At 43.9% G+C, this 18175-nt stretch overlaps 1 protein-coding gene across 17 annotated transcripts in view; it reads left to right on the forward strand.

Annotated features, from left to right (window-relative positions):
* Positions 1-18175, forward strand: part of szt2 (SZT2 subunit of KICSTOR complex) — a 95522-nt gene that overhangs the window by 33902 nt on the left and 43445 nt on the right. For 16 of the 17 annotated variants that reach the window (XM_061237377.1, XM_061237388.1, XM_061237386.1 and 13 more), the window contains 11 exons: positions 2998-3072; positions 3689-3827; positions 4281-4407; positions 4735-4855; positions 6131-6283; positions 6897-6999; positions 7095-7212; positions 8639-8726; positions 11472-11590; positions 16175-16339; positions 17100-17184. In XM_061237377.1, the coding sequence (XP_061093361.1) occupies positions 2998-3072; positions 3689-3827; positions 4281-4407; positions 4735-4855; positions 6131-6283; positions 6897-6999; positions 7095-7212; positions 8639-8726; positions 11472-11590; positions 16175-16339; positions 17100-17184 (1293 nt within the window). The remainder of the gene's footprint in view (positions 1-2997; positions 3073-3688; positions 3828-4280; positions 4408-4734; positions 4856-6130; positions 6284-6896; positions 7000-7094; positions 7213-8638; positions 8727-11471; positions 11591-16174; positions 16340-17099; positions 17185-18175) is intronic. The other variant, XM_061237381.1, reaches the window with a different exon arrangement.

An 18175-nucleotide genomic window follows, 5' to 3' on the forward strand; every position in this document is an offset into this window, starting at 1 on the left:
CACTAGCCTCCTGTTTTCACCTGCTCGCCAGTTGCGTGAATTCTCATGAAACACTTACGCAATTGTATAAAATGTTCGGTGGTCAGAAAAATGTACAGTACCGTTTAATAGTCTTAGACATGTAGAACGATTCTGTAAAGCGAAGATACTTTCCAAAATAATTAAATGGAATATTGCAAAATTTACGATAAAGAACAGTAAGCGGCTAAAATAAATAACTTGTAACTACCCTTCACCTTTAAAACTGCATCAGTTCTCTTGGGTACACTGTCCTGTACTATTGTAAGAAACTCAGCTGGCAGCACTTGCCGCAGACTTTCTCACTCACTTCTAGCTCTCCAGGTAATCCCCAGACATCAGAAAAGTAGTCAAATACTCATACTTCACTTTATTTAATGGAAAAAAATGTTTTTTTTTAAAAACTTGTTGGGCTAGCCATGATCCTGATATCAGCTGTATGGTTTATGGATTTCGATTTTTGAGTAAACATGATTTCAGTAAAAGTCAACACTATTGGTAGAAATATATCTCCGGATAACATCTTGCTTAAAACTCTGATGCCACCTTGACAGCTGCTCTGTGGATGCTGTAGCTGCAAAACCTGCTCCCAGCTGTCACAAACTGTACAGGGTGAATCAATGAGTCCAAAAATAGAGATGATGCAAGGTAATGCAAGATTGCTGCTAATAGACAGGGGCCTATTTCTCTATACAATGGTAATTTTAGCACTGGTGGAAAATACAGCTTGTCTTTAAGCTAGAATTAAGCTGGTTTGGATATGATCAAGCTGGCAACAAGATGGTTGAGATGGCAAACATGCTAGCAAGATCAAGTCAGACAAAAGACCATCACCGTATTCCAGATGGTATCTCGCTGAAGCAGAAGCTGGTTCCAGCTAGATTACATTGGTTGCTGGAATTTCTACCAGGGCAAGATCACCTTAAGAACCCTTATAGATGTGGTGTTAATATTCAATGTATTCCACAATACCATCATCAGTCATGTTCAAAAACCATAAGACTGTGAAGTGTCTTAGCATGTTGCCAAGGCAAAAGAGTGCAGTTCCAGTCTTCCAACTCAACAGACTGTGGCCAAAACCCAGTATGAATGGATTAAGCTGGCATTGCTTGGTCGTTCAGGCAGTACGTAAGTGTCGTCTTCAAAGTGTATGAAGTGCAACAGCAAAGTAAATAGTTAGTAAGTACATTCTAAATTAAACCACTGTAAACATAAAAATATATGGTAAGGCAACAACGTATGTTTTAGAAAATATTTGAATCAGAAGATGTGCGGTAAAGGTAAAATATTCCGTAAGTGCTGGAGTCTTTCTCCAGGGGTTTGACCTTTATGAAAATACCGGCATATTGGAGAATTGAGATCCTGGCTGGTATTTAATTAGCATTCGTCTTGAGCTTTGACTAATAATTAGGGGCAAGAAGGGTCTTTTCACAAAAAGAGTTACGGAGTTTGTGCACGAAAGGTGGATTAAGTGAAGGACCGATGCTGATTGATCCCAGGCCTCAGTCTTGGTGGAGGAACTGTGAAAAGTCACTGTGGACAGCTCATTAAGTGCCAGCCGCAATTTCCGCAACCCGCCGGGGTGATTTAGCAGGGACAGCTCAAAATTCTACCCTGTCATACAAGCGAGGAGTGTTACGCTCGCCTGTCCAGGGTGTTATGACTACACTTTAAAAGGCGGCTGAAGGATTGAAATTACCCGATGAAGTTTCACCGGGAACACTCACCACCGTATGCTGCTTGCTCAGCTCCGGCAGATCCGAACTCCTGCTCGGTCGCAAACGGTTCTGTCGTTTGTGTTGGTGTTGTTCGGTTTTGACGGAATAAGTGTGGTAAAGTACGGTTGTGTGAAGACGGAGATGGAAACGTATGATGGATGATAGACGCGATGGGCCAACTCGGCACTCTTCCTAGTTTCCCCAAGAGGTACCAAGAGAGGTACACACAACCCAGCAGCAGCGTCGCCCTCTTTAGGCATTTTTTTAGATATTCCCTGCCATCTTCCCCGTGCTCCCTGAATCCATTAAAAGATCATGGGTGTGTTCCCAATTATACCACAAGAATAGGTGTCATCTTAACTACATACATTACTGAGAAAAATAAAGAAAATAACCTCAAGGCATTTGGGCATTAACAAAAGCATTTAGTGCATTTGAAAAAAAAAAAAAATAATAATATGAATGCACAGATGTTGTTCTTGTATTTTCACCCATTTCAAAATTATTGCAGTTAATTCTGCTCGGGCCATAAAATCTTAAAATAGATATTATTTGCTGACATTCTATTTTCTTATTTGTCAAAAATTGGTAAAAAATAAGCCTACCAGTGATTTAAGCCATAGGGTTGGTTAACCTCAGTCTTGGGTTCAAAAGTCAAAGGTTAAAAAGACAAAGGGCGTGTTTATCATTTGCACATGAATAACCCATACAGACTACCATAATGACAACAAAACAGTTGGTACCATCATATTACAATTTTCAGAATGACAATAAGTGTATTTTTATAAAATTGTACTGTACATTTCAGACAGTGTACTATACTATTCTGTCAGTTTCACACTGTAGGTTTCCTACCCACCTCATATAGAATGTTCCAGTCTGACAGGCCGCTGAGACTTGGGTTGAATGCTGTTTGTCAGCATGTTTGCAACCTGCCCGAATGTCTCCTGGCTTGTTAAAACCACACGGCTGTTGACAGGCCGATGACAGCTGTGTCACCGGCAAGAGATGCCGCGCCGCAGCGGCAGGCTGCCGGCGCTCCCAGCCGTCTCCTCCCGCTCTCAAGCCCCGTCCACCATCCGACGTGCCGAGGACAGCTCCTACGAAATAAAACATGAGAGCATGTCTCTCTCACGGCCACGTCTCTTTCACCACAACCCCTGCAAGTCGGTTGACAGAGCCATTCCCAGCATGCAGTGCGGGCACCGGCGGGGAGTCCTGAAGTCGGTTTCCTGTTTGAAAAGGTGTGTTTTCTCTCCAGGTAGCGGGAAGTTGAGGCCCAGCCGGGTGCAGAGTGTGGTGTCCAGCCAGGGCAGTCTGGACTCTGACATGCTCGGTACGAACCCTGTTTCTCTACTGGTTTTGTGCAACCCTCGACTGATGTACACTGGTTTGGGGTTCCTGTGGTCATAGCAAACCTGGAACAATTACGTAATTCTTTTGAGTTCAAATGGTGAATGATTCAATTGCCTGGTGCAATTGAGCCAGCCAAGAGGACCAGAGGGAGGGGTTTGCACTTGATAGGTTCCAATACACCAGTCAAGCTCCAATCAAATCGCAGTTGAATACAATTACACATTTGTCCCAGTTCTGGGGCCCCAAATCAAGGCTAAAATGAGCCTTGCAAGTCACTTGGGGATGTATTTTGTGGGATTGCTTTTCTCAGTCGCTGTTTGGGGGTAACTCCACAACTAGGCACAGAGACAGTGGTGCTACAGCAAAGAACCGACACAATTCCATTCAGCATTAGTATTTAACATTGAGAAGGTCTGCTTGTCTGTTTCTTGGTGCAAGAAGAGTAGTTGGAGAAAATGAAAAGTGACAGAAATGTGACTAACTTATTTGTACAGATTTATATGTCTCATATGCTTTCCTGTATCCCTCTCCCTCCCTCCCCCATCTGTCTCTCTCTCTCTCCCTCTCTCACCCTCTCTCTCCCTTCCTCCCTCCAGGCTACGACGGGGGCAGCAGCGACTCGGAGTGTGAAGGGCCCACCATGGACGAGCAGGAGACCCAGTGTCCCCTCATGCCCGACTTCTGGCTGATCGTGAAGATCCACCAGGACAGGGTGGAGGTGTACTCTCACTCCAGGTGCAGCGCACAAACCAAACAGCCTCCCATCAAACTCACACAGTCCTCAACTGCACTCCACAGAGATTATATGGGGTTTATATATGTCTACCCAGAGGACAGGCGATGACTTAGGTCGATACGATAATTAAAGAGCACCTTGGGATTTAGGACCCATTATGTCAACTGTTTTTATGAAATTTGATTTGAACTCTCTATTGTTAAGGTCTTTGGGAATGCTCTCTAGGGAAGCGTTTATTGAATTGTTTACTGTTATTCCAACCAGGCTCCTTCCATTGCTCCTATTCAAAGTTATTTTAGGTATAGGCTGAAAGGTATATAAACCTTTAACGCCAGAGTCTGTCATCTGCTTGCTAATTAATCATCCATAGTCTGTCCGTGTGCCGGTCTTGTTTAGCTGGGTGTGCATGTTTGCATGGCACGGCTAGGAACTCTCGTTTGTGTTTCCCGTAGGAGCTTCAATGGAGGGAAGGAGGGGGGGACAGGAGAGGCTGAGAAAGAGGAGGAGGTGCCCGAGTACCTGAAGCTCCACCATGTTGTGGTGCGCAAGATCGGGGAGATCTGTCGCGTGGTCAACCAGGTAAGCCTCCCCGCTTTCCGTTTCCTCAGGTGCCGGCCCTGACAGAACATCCACATGAGTCTCACGGTAAAAATGAAGTGAAATTACATGTGAAAAGCACCTTGCATTGTGATTGGCCGAGAGACTTTCTTCGGAGCCAGTCACAATGCAAGGTTTTTTGCATGTGTACTTAAGCGGTTTCACGTGGGAGTTTACATGAACTTCACCCATTATCCCATGAAAATATTCCAAAACCACAGCACATATTGCCCATGTGCTTTTAACATCCAACTGCCCATGCTCCCCACCCCACCTGCCCCTCTGACCGTCACCTCCTCCCCTCCCCAGCGCCTCCTGCTGAAGGACCTCCATGACAGCCACGTGTGCAACTCCCTCCTGGTGGCCGAGAGCGAGGAGGACATCTGGAAAAACGAGTCCTTGTACCGGCAGAAGATGGCCAGTTCTGACGGTCAGTCGATGGCGCACTCACAACTCACACAGTCCCTTGTGTCTGGGAAAAGCAGTCCACTTTAACATTGGTTTTCTGGTGATAAGTGGTACTTACTTTAGTGAGGCATTAAACCCAGTGATTTTCCTTTTACCGTGTGAAAGCTAAGCAGTCTTAAGTGACTTACTTGGGTTCATGTAATTTGCCACATGAAAGAGCACCAGCTGTTCTCGAACCAAGCCACAACATATCAATCTCTTTTCAGCAGAAGTCCCCATTAAATACCCTATTTTGCAAAAGGTTCAATTTAACTTTCGCTCGGTGTCAGAAAACCTGTCAAGCAGTCGACAAGATGAATGGTTGTGTGTTCACAACGTGTAATGGAGAGTTTCTGAGGGCAGGTCTTCTGGAACAGATTTACTAGCTCCTGTCCTGATATCCGGTTGCGCAGAAATCAAAATGAGGTCATAGGTATGTGTGTCGCAACATGTATCCTCGCCATCCATGGAAGCCTTAATGGACAATTAATACAAGCGCTAGTTAATAATGCATCACACAGTCCTCATAGGCCCGCCGACTCCCTGGCTGTGAACTCACTCCCATCTTTATAATGGGGCCCGATCAATAAGGGCCAGCGGAAAGATCTGCTTAGCCAATACACCAAGGTTATCGGGGACAGCACCTTTGATGGGCCGTGGTGCGGGAGGGGTCTCGACACTGTCCAGCCTGTCGAGCAGGACCACATGACGTAATTTACTACATTTTTATTGAGGCGGTAAAAAAACTGAATTATTTGCATAATTTCCTAATACCTTTGATTGTTTTGCCACAGCTTCCGGTAGTTAATCGCATCTCATTAAAGCCTGGATTATATTTTGCACGTGGACGGATTTAGGATTTAGGCAGCGTCAAATTGCAAGGAACATGCTTTGGGAGCGTGTATATGCTTTGCAGTTGTGTCTCGATATTATCCCAAACGTGGAGTAACGTGCCGTTATTACCACGTGGGAGTGTCCGCATAGTTAAACATTTTTTGGGTGTGCATCGAGAGACAGCCGTTCGGACCCTCAGGCGGGGGTCTGTCTGCTGATTTGAAATCATTTTGGCCATGTGGACCTTTGTGCTGAAGAGGGCGGAGGCCGGGGCCTGGGTGCAAAGGCGTTGAGCGATGGGCGAGGACAGCGGACATCTCTCGGGGAACAGGGGGGCAGGGCAGGGCTGCAAACGAGCAGGGTTATTGCCCCCCTCCCCCCCCACTTTGACATTGAAAGGTTTCCCCTTCCCTTTTTCCGGCAGACTACAACGCGGAGGAGAGCTACCAGCCCAGGGACTACCTGGCCGCCACCATGCAGTTCATCCCGGGACACTTCGCCTGCGACGTGGTGTGGAGCACGGTCATCCACATTCACCCCCGGCTCAAGATGGGGCCCAACATGGGTGTGTCAAGAGGTGACGGCTTTTTTGGTGGCGGGCCACTCATGTTTTCCTTGAGGCGTGAATTTCTTGTAGCCCACTTTAAACCCAGACGCTGTCCGACCTGGGGTCCTACCAATCAAGGCTATGAAGCGGCTTTAGCAGCCCTACTGTAATGGGTCATTTTACACTGTGATGGAGCTCCTTTGGACCCTGTAGTGTTTTGACTGACTACCACTCTACAATTACTTTTGAACTACTATGTATCAGACTGGTGCTGTGATTGTTTGACTTGTTCAATATTCCCAGGAGGTTCAGTGCTTAAGGAGGTAAGAGGTAGCTTAAGAGGGCTTAGCTGCAAGGGGGCAGCTCGACGAAGGCTTACGGGGGGCAGCCTGTAGCCTAGTGGCTAACATACATGACTGGGACTAGGAAGGTTGGTGGTTGGTGTGTGTCCACAATAATATCTGCAGCTGTTGGGCCCTTGAGCAATGCCCTTAACCCCACATTGCTCCAGGGCACATTGTCCCCTGAGTGAAATAGCTGCTGTCGTGTAATGGTTGGACTATCTTTAACACTAAGTGCAAGGTCACAGATATGTGATTAGAATGTTCTTAACTGAACAACCTTCCCCCCCTTTCCACTCCAGCAATTCAAGCCCTGCGGTCAGTGCTCAATGCCTTCTGCGTTGTCAACAGGAAGAACATGTTTGTCTACCAGGAGCGTACCACGAAATCAGTCTTCTACCTCAGGTAGACGTGTCTTCATGCTTTCTGTCATTGGTCATCCAGTGCTTACCTTTGCAGTCTTTGGACCAGTCTTTTTTTCCCACCCATCTTGTCCCTAGACTCACAGAGACGCCTCAGAGTGGGAAGTTTTCAGATTTGGATGGCAACCCCCTGCACATGTCCCGCTCAGTGGGCCTGGCCCGCAGCCAGGAGCCCATCTACAGTGAAGACCTTTCGGTAACCCACTGACTCTTTTCATTTAGTGCATGGGCTGGAAACTGGGTCCCTGAAGAGCCAACATAGTTCATGTTTTCATTTGGAGGCAATGAAGTGACTAATCACATTATGTTTTATGTTTAATTTTGGTTGCTTAGATTGTTGAAACAGCCTCAGTTTTCTTAGGTTGATTGGAGGACTAATGTAGTCTTATTACCTTTCTGCCGTTCAAACACCAAATTAATTTAATACAGTGAATATTTTAAGGACAGCAATGGCTAAAGAATGCGGAAAGAGCACAATACCATCTGTAAAGCAGCTGTAGAAAGGTAGTTACTCCAGTTTTGAGAAGCAGAGATGGCAGTAATATTATAATATTATCTGATGCTCAGCTGAAAAGATGGCTTTGCTTAAAGAAACACTAAATAAGCATTGGTTGGATTTAAAATTCAGAAACTCCAGGCACATTTTAAGCCGTTCCTGAAAGAGCAGTGCGTTTCACCTGAACTTTCAACAATCATTTAAATCGCTGCTTAGCTAGGCATTTTGTTTTCTCAATTGGAACAGCTGGGGACAGGAAAGCTCCAGTGAAACCGGCAGTCTTATTAACGACAGAGGTTTAAATGCGTGAAGACAGACAGTGCCCTTTAGTCAGTGTTAAGATTTTGAACCTTTAACATTTCAACACTTTTAACATGAATTGGGGTGGGATCAACATTGGATCATTGCAGAGATTGATGCTTTTATATGGTGCTTTTCTCACACTCAAAGCACAGTGCAGTGATGAGGGGAAACTAGCCTCAACCACCCCCGCCAATGTGTACCACCAGGGTGTTGCATGGCAGCCATTTTGCACCAGAACGCTCACCGCACATCAGAGGTGGAGAAGAAGAGAGTTTTTCTATTTTCTTTGCAAATTAAAATGAGGGGATGATTAGGTGGCAGGTTGAGGGATCCAGCTGGTCCCAGATCAGTTGACAGGAGGAGGTCTGAAGGGTTTAAAATGTATTTTACTGTGCATATCTGGACTGAGCGGCACGGATGGCGCAGTGGGTAGCACTGCCGCCTCACAGCAAGGAGGTCCTGGGTTCGAATCCCCGTCGGCCGGGGCCTCTCTGGGTGGAGTTTGAATGTTCTCCCCGTGTCTGCATGGGTTTCCTCCGGGTACTCCGGTTTCCTCCCACAGTCCAAAGACATGCAGGTTAGGCTGATTGGAGAGTCTAAATTGCCCGTAGGTATGAGTGTGTGAGTGAATGGTGTGTGTGCCCTGCGATGGACTGGCGACCTGTCCAGGGTGTATTCCTGCCTTTCGCCCAATGTATGCTGGGATAGGCTCCAGCCCCCCTGCGAACCCGTTCAGGATAAGCGGGTTCAGATAATGGATGGATGGATATCTGGACTGAGGTCTGTGTCTCTGTCTGTCCTCCTGTCTGTTCCTCCTCATCAGGGGTCCCGGTCCTCCCTGGAGGGCTCCCGTCCCATTGGACAGGTCGACAAGCACATCCTGCTGCTTGTGCATGGAGTGGGCCAGGCTGGTGAGTGGCCGACCGAGCGTCCAATCACAATCTGATAATAAATTATGATACACTGATGTATTAATTACACTACCTCCCATAATTGAAGGAGAAATTATGATCAGACCAGGGTCAGATACATGGACTGAAATACTGAAATATTTACTTTTTAATTTTTATTTTTTTTATTTTTTTTACTTTGATCTCGTCTGGTGCAAGTAAGCCAACCACGCGGACCAGAAGGCAGGGTTTTCGCTTGTCTTACACTCTTTGGCCCTATCCAATAACAGTGCCGTTGAAAGCTTAATTATATCACCTCTGCAATCTGATAATTAATTTTGACATTGCGATACAACTCGGACATTTTACTGAATATGTGCTGTAGTCATTCACAATTTTATGCTTAGTAGAGTTGGAAAGCACTAGCTTCAGGTTAGTTGAAAGTTTAAGGCCATTAAATCTCCAGCCGGTATGCATCATAATGTTGCAAAAAATGTCTTGCCTCATATTTCGAGAAGCTTTTTTTGAAGCACAGTTGGGACACGTACCCTTGAAGTAAATACTTGTCAAATTTTAAACGGTGTACCTCGGAATGAGGTCACTAACAAAATGTCACACAAGCTCTTACACATTTGCTCGTTTGAAAGTCTGGAATTAAATGTCTGACTTGCTCAGCTGTCAAAAGTGGCTAACCCTTCGCTCCTGTGTTAGCTTTTTATGTTTTAGTTTAGCACAGGGGAAATATATTATATCTGTAAAGGCTGATGTAAGAGGCTGTGAAATATGTGCTTTTTTGGATTTTCGTGCAGCTGATCAAACAGACCGAATGTCAGACACACTTTTTTTTTTTTTTTTTTTTTTCTCCACATCAAAGGAACACCCAAGTATATGGCTATTTTGCTAATTATGTTACCTACAGTTAAGCTATTTTTTGCACAATGAATATTCATTTATTGATCGCCAGGGAGTTGTCCTTGTGACACAGCAGCATAGCATAAAAGTGCAAGTGATGAACAATAATAGGTAAATGAATTGCGCAATGAGCAAGTAAGCGTGATGCTTCTTAACTCTACTTTGTTTCATTACAAGACATGTAAATGGTTAAAGGAATAAACGTTTCTTTACAGTGCATTTTGTTCTGATTTGAGAAGAGAAGCAATACGCTTATCCCTGAATTCAATTTGACTCAGAATTGCCTGAATTAAATGGAAAAATAAGGTTTCGGATTAGTGTATATTTGAGTATCTGTTACCCAACTGATTAAGGTTATTCAAAGGTCAAATGACTACTATCAAATGTAGCTGCTACTGAACCAAAACCATACTCTCTTATCGGTGTCAGACTGTCCAGTTAATCACAATGATACAGTGGAGTAAAACGTAAGGCATATTAATGCCTTTTTTTACCTGAGGGATGTGAAGTAGTTAATACTGCTGATGGTCAGGCATGTGAGACGATCGGAGTCTGGAGTTACTGAGGGCAGGGACTGGTCGTGAGGAGGAGGATCAAACCAGGAGCAGCTTGTTGTTGGCAGGAGCAGGGAGCCCAAGCAGAGTCTCACTATGCACTGCTGCTCAACGTTACAGTGTCTCTATCCTGGATTAAATCTGCAGACACTAATGGGCTATCCAGCAGATTTATGGGAGGCAACTGAAATGAACTCAGGCTGAGATGATTCTTTTAAATGTACAACCTGACGCATACTTACAGAATCCATGGTTCAGTACTGCTGGCTGCCTGCCAGATGGCACTGTTGATTTTCCTATGGTTGTGTTTAGAATATTGGTGCAGACTTGAGTCATTTCTTATGGAAATGCTGTTTCTTTTTTGTTTTTTTGTTCTGCCTGTCAAACTATTCTTACAACCTTTTTGTTGATTACTCACGTGGAAAGGAATTTGCAGGAAATTAGTCTAACTACAAAAACATGGTTCGATTGAGCGGTTTGAAAACGGTGCCATTTCCCCAAATAAATGTATCTGATTAACGCAGCCGAAGCTTTTGAAATCGATTAAGCCATTAGCAACAGAGCTTCAAGTCAAACTGCAGTTAGGATTTGCAATAGACAACCAAGTTCGTTTGCATGTTTGGAATTGTGATTTTCAGACAGATTTTTATAATCCAGAAAAGGATTGATCGGAAAATAAACATGTTTACTGTCGACGAGGTCCTTCAGAGAAACTAATAATGCATTTGCTCAGAGTGCATGGTTCCACCCGGTCTGATTATTGAATCTCTCCATTGACCTTAACCCATTATGCACTAAGGCACCCTATAGAAAACCCAGAGAAAGGCCTAGAATTCACAATGCATTTCAACGGTCATATGATCAAATACAACATTCTGTCCGTCTGTTAAGGGAGATGTAATGTGCAGGTCACATCCGTCTGTTAAGGGAGATGTAATGTGCAGGTCACATCCGTCTGTTAAGGTTGATGTAATGTGCAGGTCGCATCTGTCTGTTAAGGGAGATGTGTCGCATCTGCCCATAAGGGGTTAAAGGGCAGTTTATAGTCCAGCGACAGTCTCGCTTGACTGAAATTGCAGAACGTTCCTGAAAGTCTTTTGTCACCCTACGTAGACTGTGGTCATTGTTATTACCAAAAATATATCATAAACGCTCTTGAGTCGCCCGGAGTATAAACCGAACCTTGCTGCGGCCAACAACATCCCTTGCACGTCGCCGGTTGCAGTGACACACTGTTGCTAGAGTATAAAGTGGCCTTAATGCGGGAGGCCCTTACCACTCTCTCCCCTCGTTTACGCAGGTCCGGAGATCACGGACGAGCTGGTCAAGGTCCTACGCAAGCGGCTGGATGAGGCCACACTGGACATCATCACTGTTATGCTTGTTCGCAACTGCAAGCTCACGCCGGCCGACGTGGAGGTACTGGGCACGTTTCCCCTGCTTCCCTGGCCCTCGTTTGCACATGCCGGTATCGTTCACTCTGCCTGCTCAAAGTTAGGCTGTGATTAATTATGTGGGGCAGCCTATAGCCTAGTGGCTAAGGTGCTTCACTCGGACCTGGAAGGTTGGTCATTCAAGCCCCAGTGCAGCCACGGTAAAATCAATGCAGCTGTTGGGCCCTTGAGTAAGGCCCTTAACCCCACATTGCTCACATTGCTCCCTGCTTAGTCTCATCAATAGTGAGTCGCTTTGGATAAAAGCATCAGCTAACTAACTGTAATGTAATTCAGTCTCTTAAGAGGGGGTTTGTATTGCGCAAGCACAGAGAGTGATCTTCAATTCTTAAAACACCGAGCTCCAGTTTAATGTTGAAACTGTTACATTTGAAAAACAGTAGGAGGTCTGGTCCACCAAGCTTAATTTGCATTTATCTGATACAGTTTGAATGTGAATTTGGAACTTTAAAATGCATGAATATGGGTTTGCTAGTTAGTGCCGTTGTAAGTGGCTGTTCAAAATAAGCAATGAATAATATATATTTTGGAAGAGAGAGGACTCTGGAGTCCTGGGGACCAGCGGTTGTAAAGGCACAGATTCTTGTTCAAACACATCAGGTAGATACAGAACCCAGGACTTTAATATCTCTTGCTGCTACAAGGTCTTGTCTTGTCCCTAGCTTTCATTTGTCCCATTGCTCTTTAAAGGCTCCACACATCAGCGTTCTTTTCCTGGTTTTCCTAAAATGGCCGCTAAATCTTTCCCAAGAGCAGTGGCGCTGGTTTTTTTTTTAAGTCCCGAACCCTGCCCCCAGAGCTCAACTCCCCCACCCCCTCCACCTTCTGCGGTCAGCTCTCTGCGTTAACATTTGCCAATTTCATCAAATAATTATGTATAAGCAAACATCATTTCACATGGGAAATTGTTTTTCAAACAGCTTTGCAAAAAAACAGTTGCATGCTTTTAGTCTCCAGGATGATATGAAAACACACCAAAAAATATTATTTTGGGCCTTTAATTGCAAAATCCGGGTGATAAGTAAACCTTACGATGACAAACCTAGATGAGCTGTTTCGGTCATCATTGTGATGCCGGGCTATTTATTAACCAAAATGTCTGACACAACAACAAAACCATTCAAACGTAGATTAATCCAGGGTAGGGGGAAAGGGAAGCGAAACATCCATAAGGAAAACTCGAAGGCAAACCGAAGAACACCAATATTCCTACCTCAATCCCTAATCCTCTCTCTTAGGCCTGGAAACCAGGTGCTCATTCAAATCGCTTTTTTTCCCTCCTCTTTTATCTTTTACTTGCTCCTGACCTGGAAATCGATCAGAGTCCGCCACCTTTAAGGACATTCCAACCCGTTAAATATTCCTTCAAGTAGAAGTTAAGAACTCCCAAACTTTCCTTTCTTGTGAGGAAACATGAGCGGAAGCATTTTGTCCTAAAGCATGACATTTAATCGGTCTACCTCTCCCCATCTGCCGCGTCTGTAACTGCCATGGCTTCGAACTGAAATTTCAAGGAGCAAGGACATTAAACTTGCCGAATTCACGTTTTCTCAATTTCCCCGTCTTAACTTATTTTTATCCATCTTCTAGCCTCTCCCGATGGGTGGAGCTAGTGGCAGGAAAAGGAGAAGAAAAAAAGGGATAAGGGATTGGAATGAGCCCTCAGCCTCTTTTATGTAGCCCAAAAAAGAGGTAATTGGCCACAGATGCAGTGATTGCAATGAATCACAGCTGTGGCCATATCTGCATGCAGGGTCAGTGCTGCCGCCTGGTGGTCAGCACCCCAATTTTTTATGTCCTTATTAGCCAGGAGTTTGTGTAACAGTATTACTGTTATTCTCTTTTTTGATAGTTTATAGATACAATAGGTAATTTTGGACTCCTAACGGCCAAGAGAGGAATTGCAGTAACAAACACCCTCAAACCACAACACTGTTTATACCTCTCCCTTCTCTGTAAACGTGCCGGCATGCCATTGGCTATGGAAATTCGAATCAATTCTCAACCAGTCAGCTTGAATTATTGTCCAGCTTTACAATGTTTTGGTAGAGAGTGTCCGTGCATCACCTGCATATTTTGAAATGTAAGGACTATAAACACAGGCACATGCCAGTGAGCCTTCTTCAATTATACAATGGTCATGTAGCAATGTTTTCACACAAAATCTTACCTATTGAACCTTTAATTGATTAGTTGTGGACTGATTTATGAAGTGGGTGTGTAGAGTACACTTTGAATCAAATTTAGTTTGAAGGCATTCATTATTATAGAATAGCTGAATTCTTGTGATTATTAGACATGGGTTGACAAAAGCTAAGCCGCATTTGAATCCCTCGTGTGAACCCAAATCATCTCCTGCAATTAGCTGCCGACTTGAAAGCATTTCTGAAACTGCACTCTTTTTGGGGCTTGAGGACTCGGTACTTGACACTTTTTGAAGTTGCTCACACATCGCTCATTCAGCTGAATAACGGTATTAGCCTGGTTCTGTTATCAATGTTTAAAATGAATCATTTACAAGGTAGGGAATAGGGAGGATCGATATCCATGCCTTTCAGTTGTCACCAAAATGTTTTTAATCTGCCAAGGCAATTCTGTTTTAGATTTCCAGTCAAAGCGGATTGTCACCTGAGGCTTGTAGGAAATCTTGTTTTGACCTGGCAAGACGTTTTTTAACCATCTTTCGCTGAGAGGGGAAGCATCGCTAGGCCTCATCATTTATTTGATTTGAGGCATGTCAGGAAAGGTGTATTGCTGCTAGAGAAGGTGTTATTGGCCCAGCAGGGGCTTCCTTCCTCTGAACTTAATGCTAAAAACACCCGTCTTAGCACAGCCCATGACCCTTAGCGTCGCTGGGCATCGCTGGAGGTTTGGTCTTTTAGATGAGGCGGTAAACGTTGCCGCTGTCTCATTCACCAGTAAAGACTTCATAAATGAAACAAGGGGGGATCCATGGAGAACATGTTCTCTTGGAACGATGCCCTGGAAGAAATGCCAGAGAGAAAAGTTACAAGTGGGGTGAGAGAAAGAGCAGGGATACAGCCCCTGGAGTAGTTTTTGGGTTAAGGCCCAACAGCAGGGTTTTTTTTTCGTTTTTTTAGAGACCTGACTTAATTTCTCCAGATGCAGGTCAGAATGCCTATATGCTGGATGCAGCATTGGCTCAGGCATTAAGAGCAGTTGTCTGGCAGTCAGAGGGTTGCCGGTTTGATCCCACCCTGTGTGTGTCGAAGTGTTGCTGAGCAAGACGCCTAACCCCCAAATGATCCTGACGAGCTGGTTGGTGCCTTGCATGGCAGCCAATCGCCGTTGGTGTGTGAGTGTGTGTGTGTGTGTGATTGGGTGAATGAGAAGCATCAGTTGTACAGCACTTTGGATAAAGGCGCTATATAAATGCCAACCATTTAGCATATGCCAACCAACGGCTGACCAACTTTAAACATGACCAGCTTGAAGTTAATTCCACCTCTGCCTTTCCTGGTGCCTGTTAAGATAGAAAACAATATCTGCTGAGTCACCCCAGTCGATGCCACCCGCTTATGTGTACAGAGGTTTGTGTTTACACACACCCTATTTTGATCACCGCAGGCCTGTTGGGAGAGCTCTGGACTGGCTCTGTAGGAATTTAATGCTCAAAAGCACTCTGCTTGTATACATAGGGCGCTCGCCATGTTAACAGGAGTTGTGCATTACAGTCCCCACTTTCCATTTTTGTCATTAAATCAATAAACAGAGTAAAAGATATTACATGGTATAGGTTGCAGGATATGGCATTTGGAAGCACTTGACAAGCGTTTGAGTGTACCTTCAGGCAATAGGTTTTTGAGCAGCCAAATCTAGAAGCTGCTTGTTATTCCGCCGTGGTTTGTCAGTCTCCTTTTAAGAAGATAACGCATTGGAGCCCAGTCAGAATAACACTTTCTGGAGTTCAAAGTTGTCAAGGAAACATGATTGTGTAAGAGGAAAATAAACATTTTTCTTTTGGAGGGAGGGGGGTTTAACTCCTATATTTGCTTAAAATAGATGTCGAGACTATATGTTTGCGTTGGTTGGCACTTCCATTCAAAGTAGCAAATTTTAAACCTCAATATCTCACCCGTTTAAAGCCACTCTCAATTCCATTTCGCAGGGCTACTATGATGGCAACATTCTCGCCAACTACTGATTTTTGTATTGATACATTGCGCCATTTCTGTGTTATGAATACCCCAAAAAAAGCATAAAACATAAAAACTTTTTTTGCGCAAAAATAACTCTCAACAGATCCTGATACAAGACCACTCATTTTGTGGGCAATTCAGAATTAATGTTGGTTTTTTTTTCATTTTGTGACCGTACATTTTATTACATTTGAATTGGACTTAAAATTTTTTACATTTCGGCAATCAATTGACCATAGGCTTAAAATGGCGAAACACAATGCTAACTTTACCGCAACATTACGGTGACGTTGCATTGGTGAATGTGGCTGTGCATCTCAGTATGCGTGCTACAGCGGCGTGGAGACGTCGTGGTAAAACCACTTTAACGTCCAGGTTTGGCTCCCCAGTTCATCCAGCCGCCGGGATCCGCAGCCACAGAGGTGATGGAGTTCATCCTGCCGCAGTACTCGCTCACCTGGATCCAGGCTGCGGCGCACTACCTCCGACAGAACCTGCTCATCTTCCTGCACATCCCCAAGTACACCGACAGCAACATGGTTCACCACTTCAAGGTAGCGCGCCCACAGCGTAGCTCACACAGGTTTTCAGGGCAGCAACAGCAGGCGGAGTTCAACAAACCGTTTAAAATGAGACGTTTTTGTCTTAGGAGGAAAAGTGGCGTGTCTTTAGGCCAGTGGTATGCTTGAGAAGTGAAACTTTGACAGAATAGGTATAAATGTTCACAAAAGAAGAAGGAATACGCTACCGAGTCGATTGTGTTTTTTGTTGTGCAACCACAGTTTATTTCTTTATTTACATAACGGTTTTTTCAGTGTGAAATTCGGGCTTCAAGCCGGTACTCATCATAACTCAGATCGGTAGGGGCTCTCACATTTTTATTGAGTGTTTTGAAAAAAATACCATTAGGTGCAATGCCATTATTTGTTATTACCGTGTGTTTACGGGGAAACTTTCTGGTCGTATCCATTTTGTTATCACTTGAGGTTTATTACCTGTGGTCATAGGAGCAGGGCAGGGCTGTTCAGATAGAGAGCTTTAAAAATACTTGGCCTTGCATCATGTATATTAAGTCACTGCCTTGAGTAAAACGCCTGAGGTCCGTAAGTATTTGGACAGTGACACAATACACAGTTCACTCCAAACAATGGAAATTTTGCGGCATTGCGCACTTAAAGTAACACGCGGAAACAGAACTTGCTCTTCTGTCCTTTTATTTATTTCTCCTGTTTGAAGTTTGCTGTGGCTAAATGTGCTGACTCCTCCTTTCTCCCCTATAACTGCGGGGGTGTCTTTTTTCTCTTATTTTTACAGCACTACTTTCATTCCAGCAGCGGGTTGCCTGACTCGGATATCTACCTCTACAATAAGCCTGGAGGTCAGGGGACGGGAGGGAAAGGTAATCACATTCTCTCAGCTCGGGAACAGAATCGCACAAACCTCAATCCCAGGATTTTTTTTATTTTTAAGGTTGATTTGTATCCCAGTGCTGATACATGCCCTAAATATAATTTGCGACCTCCAAATGCACTCCTATATAATCTCTTCTATAATTAGATGGCTAGGCTTTTTTTGCCATTTTAAAATAATCTATTGCTTTTTCTTTTCTTTTATTTCCTTTTTGGATGGCATGGAATCTGCTGACACACTCCCTCCCTCCCCATTTTTTTATTATTGCATAAGGCAGGACATATTTCGAATAAAAACTAAATGTAAAAACTAAATACTCATCACCACACATACCTCACCATGAATGTCGGATCCAGTTTTAGATTTTTCCTCTACATGGTAACTGAATTGTACTAAAACTAGTACTAGCACTCAAACTATGGCAGAAAGTTGATTACTTTTTACAGTGTATCCCCTCTTCACTACGTTGGTGATTTCCTGGCTATTTTGATGGACTACATTAGGTTCACTGAATGTGTAAAACTAAAATAACACGTATATAACACATCATATATTTTAGTAGTGGAATCAGAAGCATTAAGTAAAATCTTTTAACAACATCGCCAGTGGTTCTGAAACTCCTGCTCCTACGTTCCAACCTTCAAGTCATTAGAGGGATTTTTACCTTCTTAAGCTGCATTATGTTCAAAATAACTATCCACGCCATGAAGAATATTCCCATATTCACATTGTTACACATATTCACATTACAAAAATTATACCTACTGTACTAAATTGCTATTATAAAACTATCATAAAAATACAGGTTAAGAAAAAGATCCAAGTCTTAGTTAAAGCTGAGGTCACCTAATTGGTGAAAATGTGGACACTGAAAAAGACCATATAGGCAATAAAGAATTCAATAACTAAAACATGTGTATAAAATGTATTATGCAAGAGATTGGCTGTAGTAAAAACCAGCATACACAGGGGTCCACTGG

The sequence above is a fragment of the Conger conger genome, chromosome 4 (genome assembly GCF_963514075.1).
Source record: "Conger conger chromosome 4, fConCon1.1, whole genome shotgun sequence".
NCBI classification, from domain to species: Eukaryota; Metazoa; Chordata; class Actinopteri; order Anguilliformes; family Congridae; genus Conger; species Conger conger.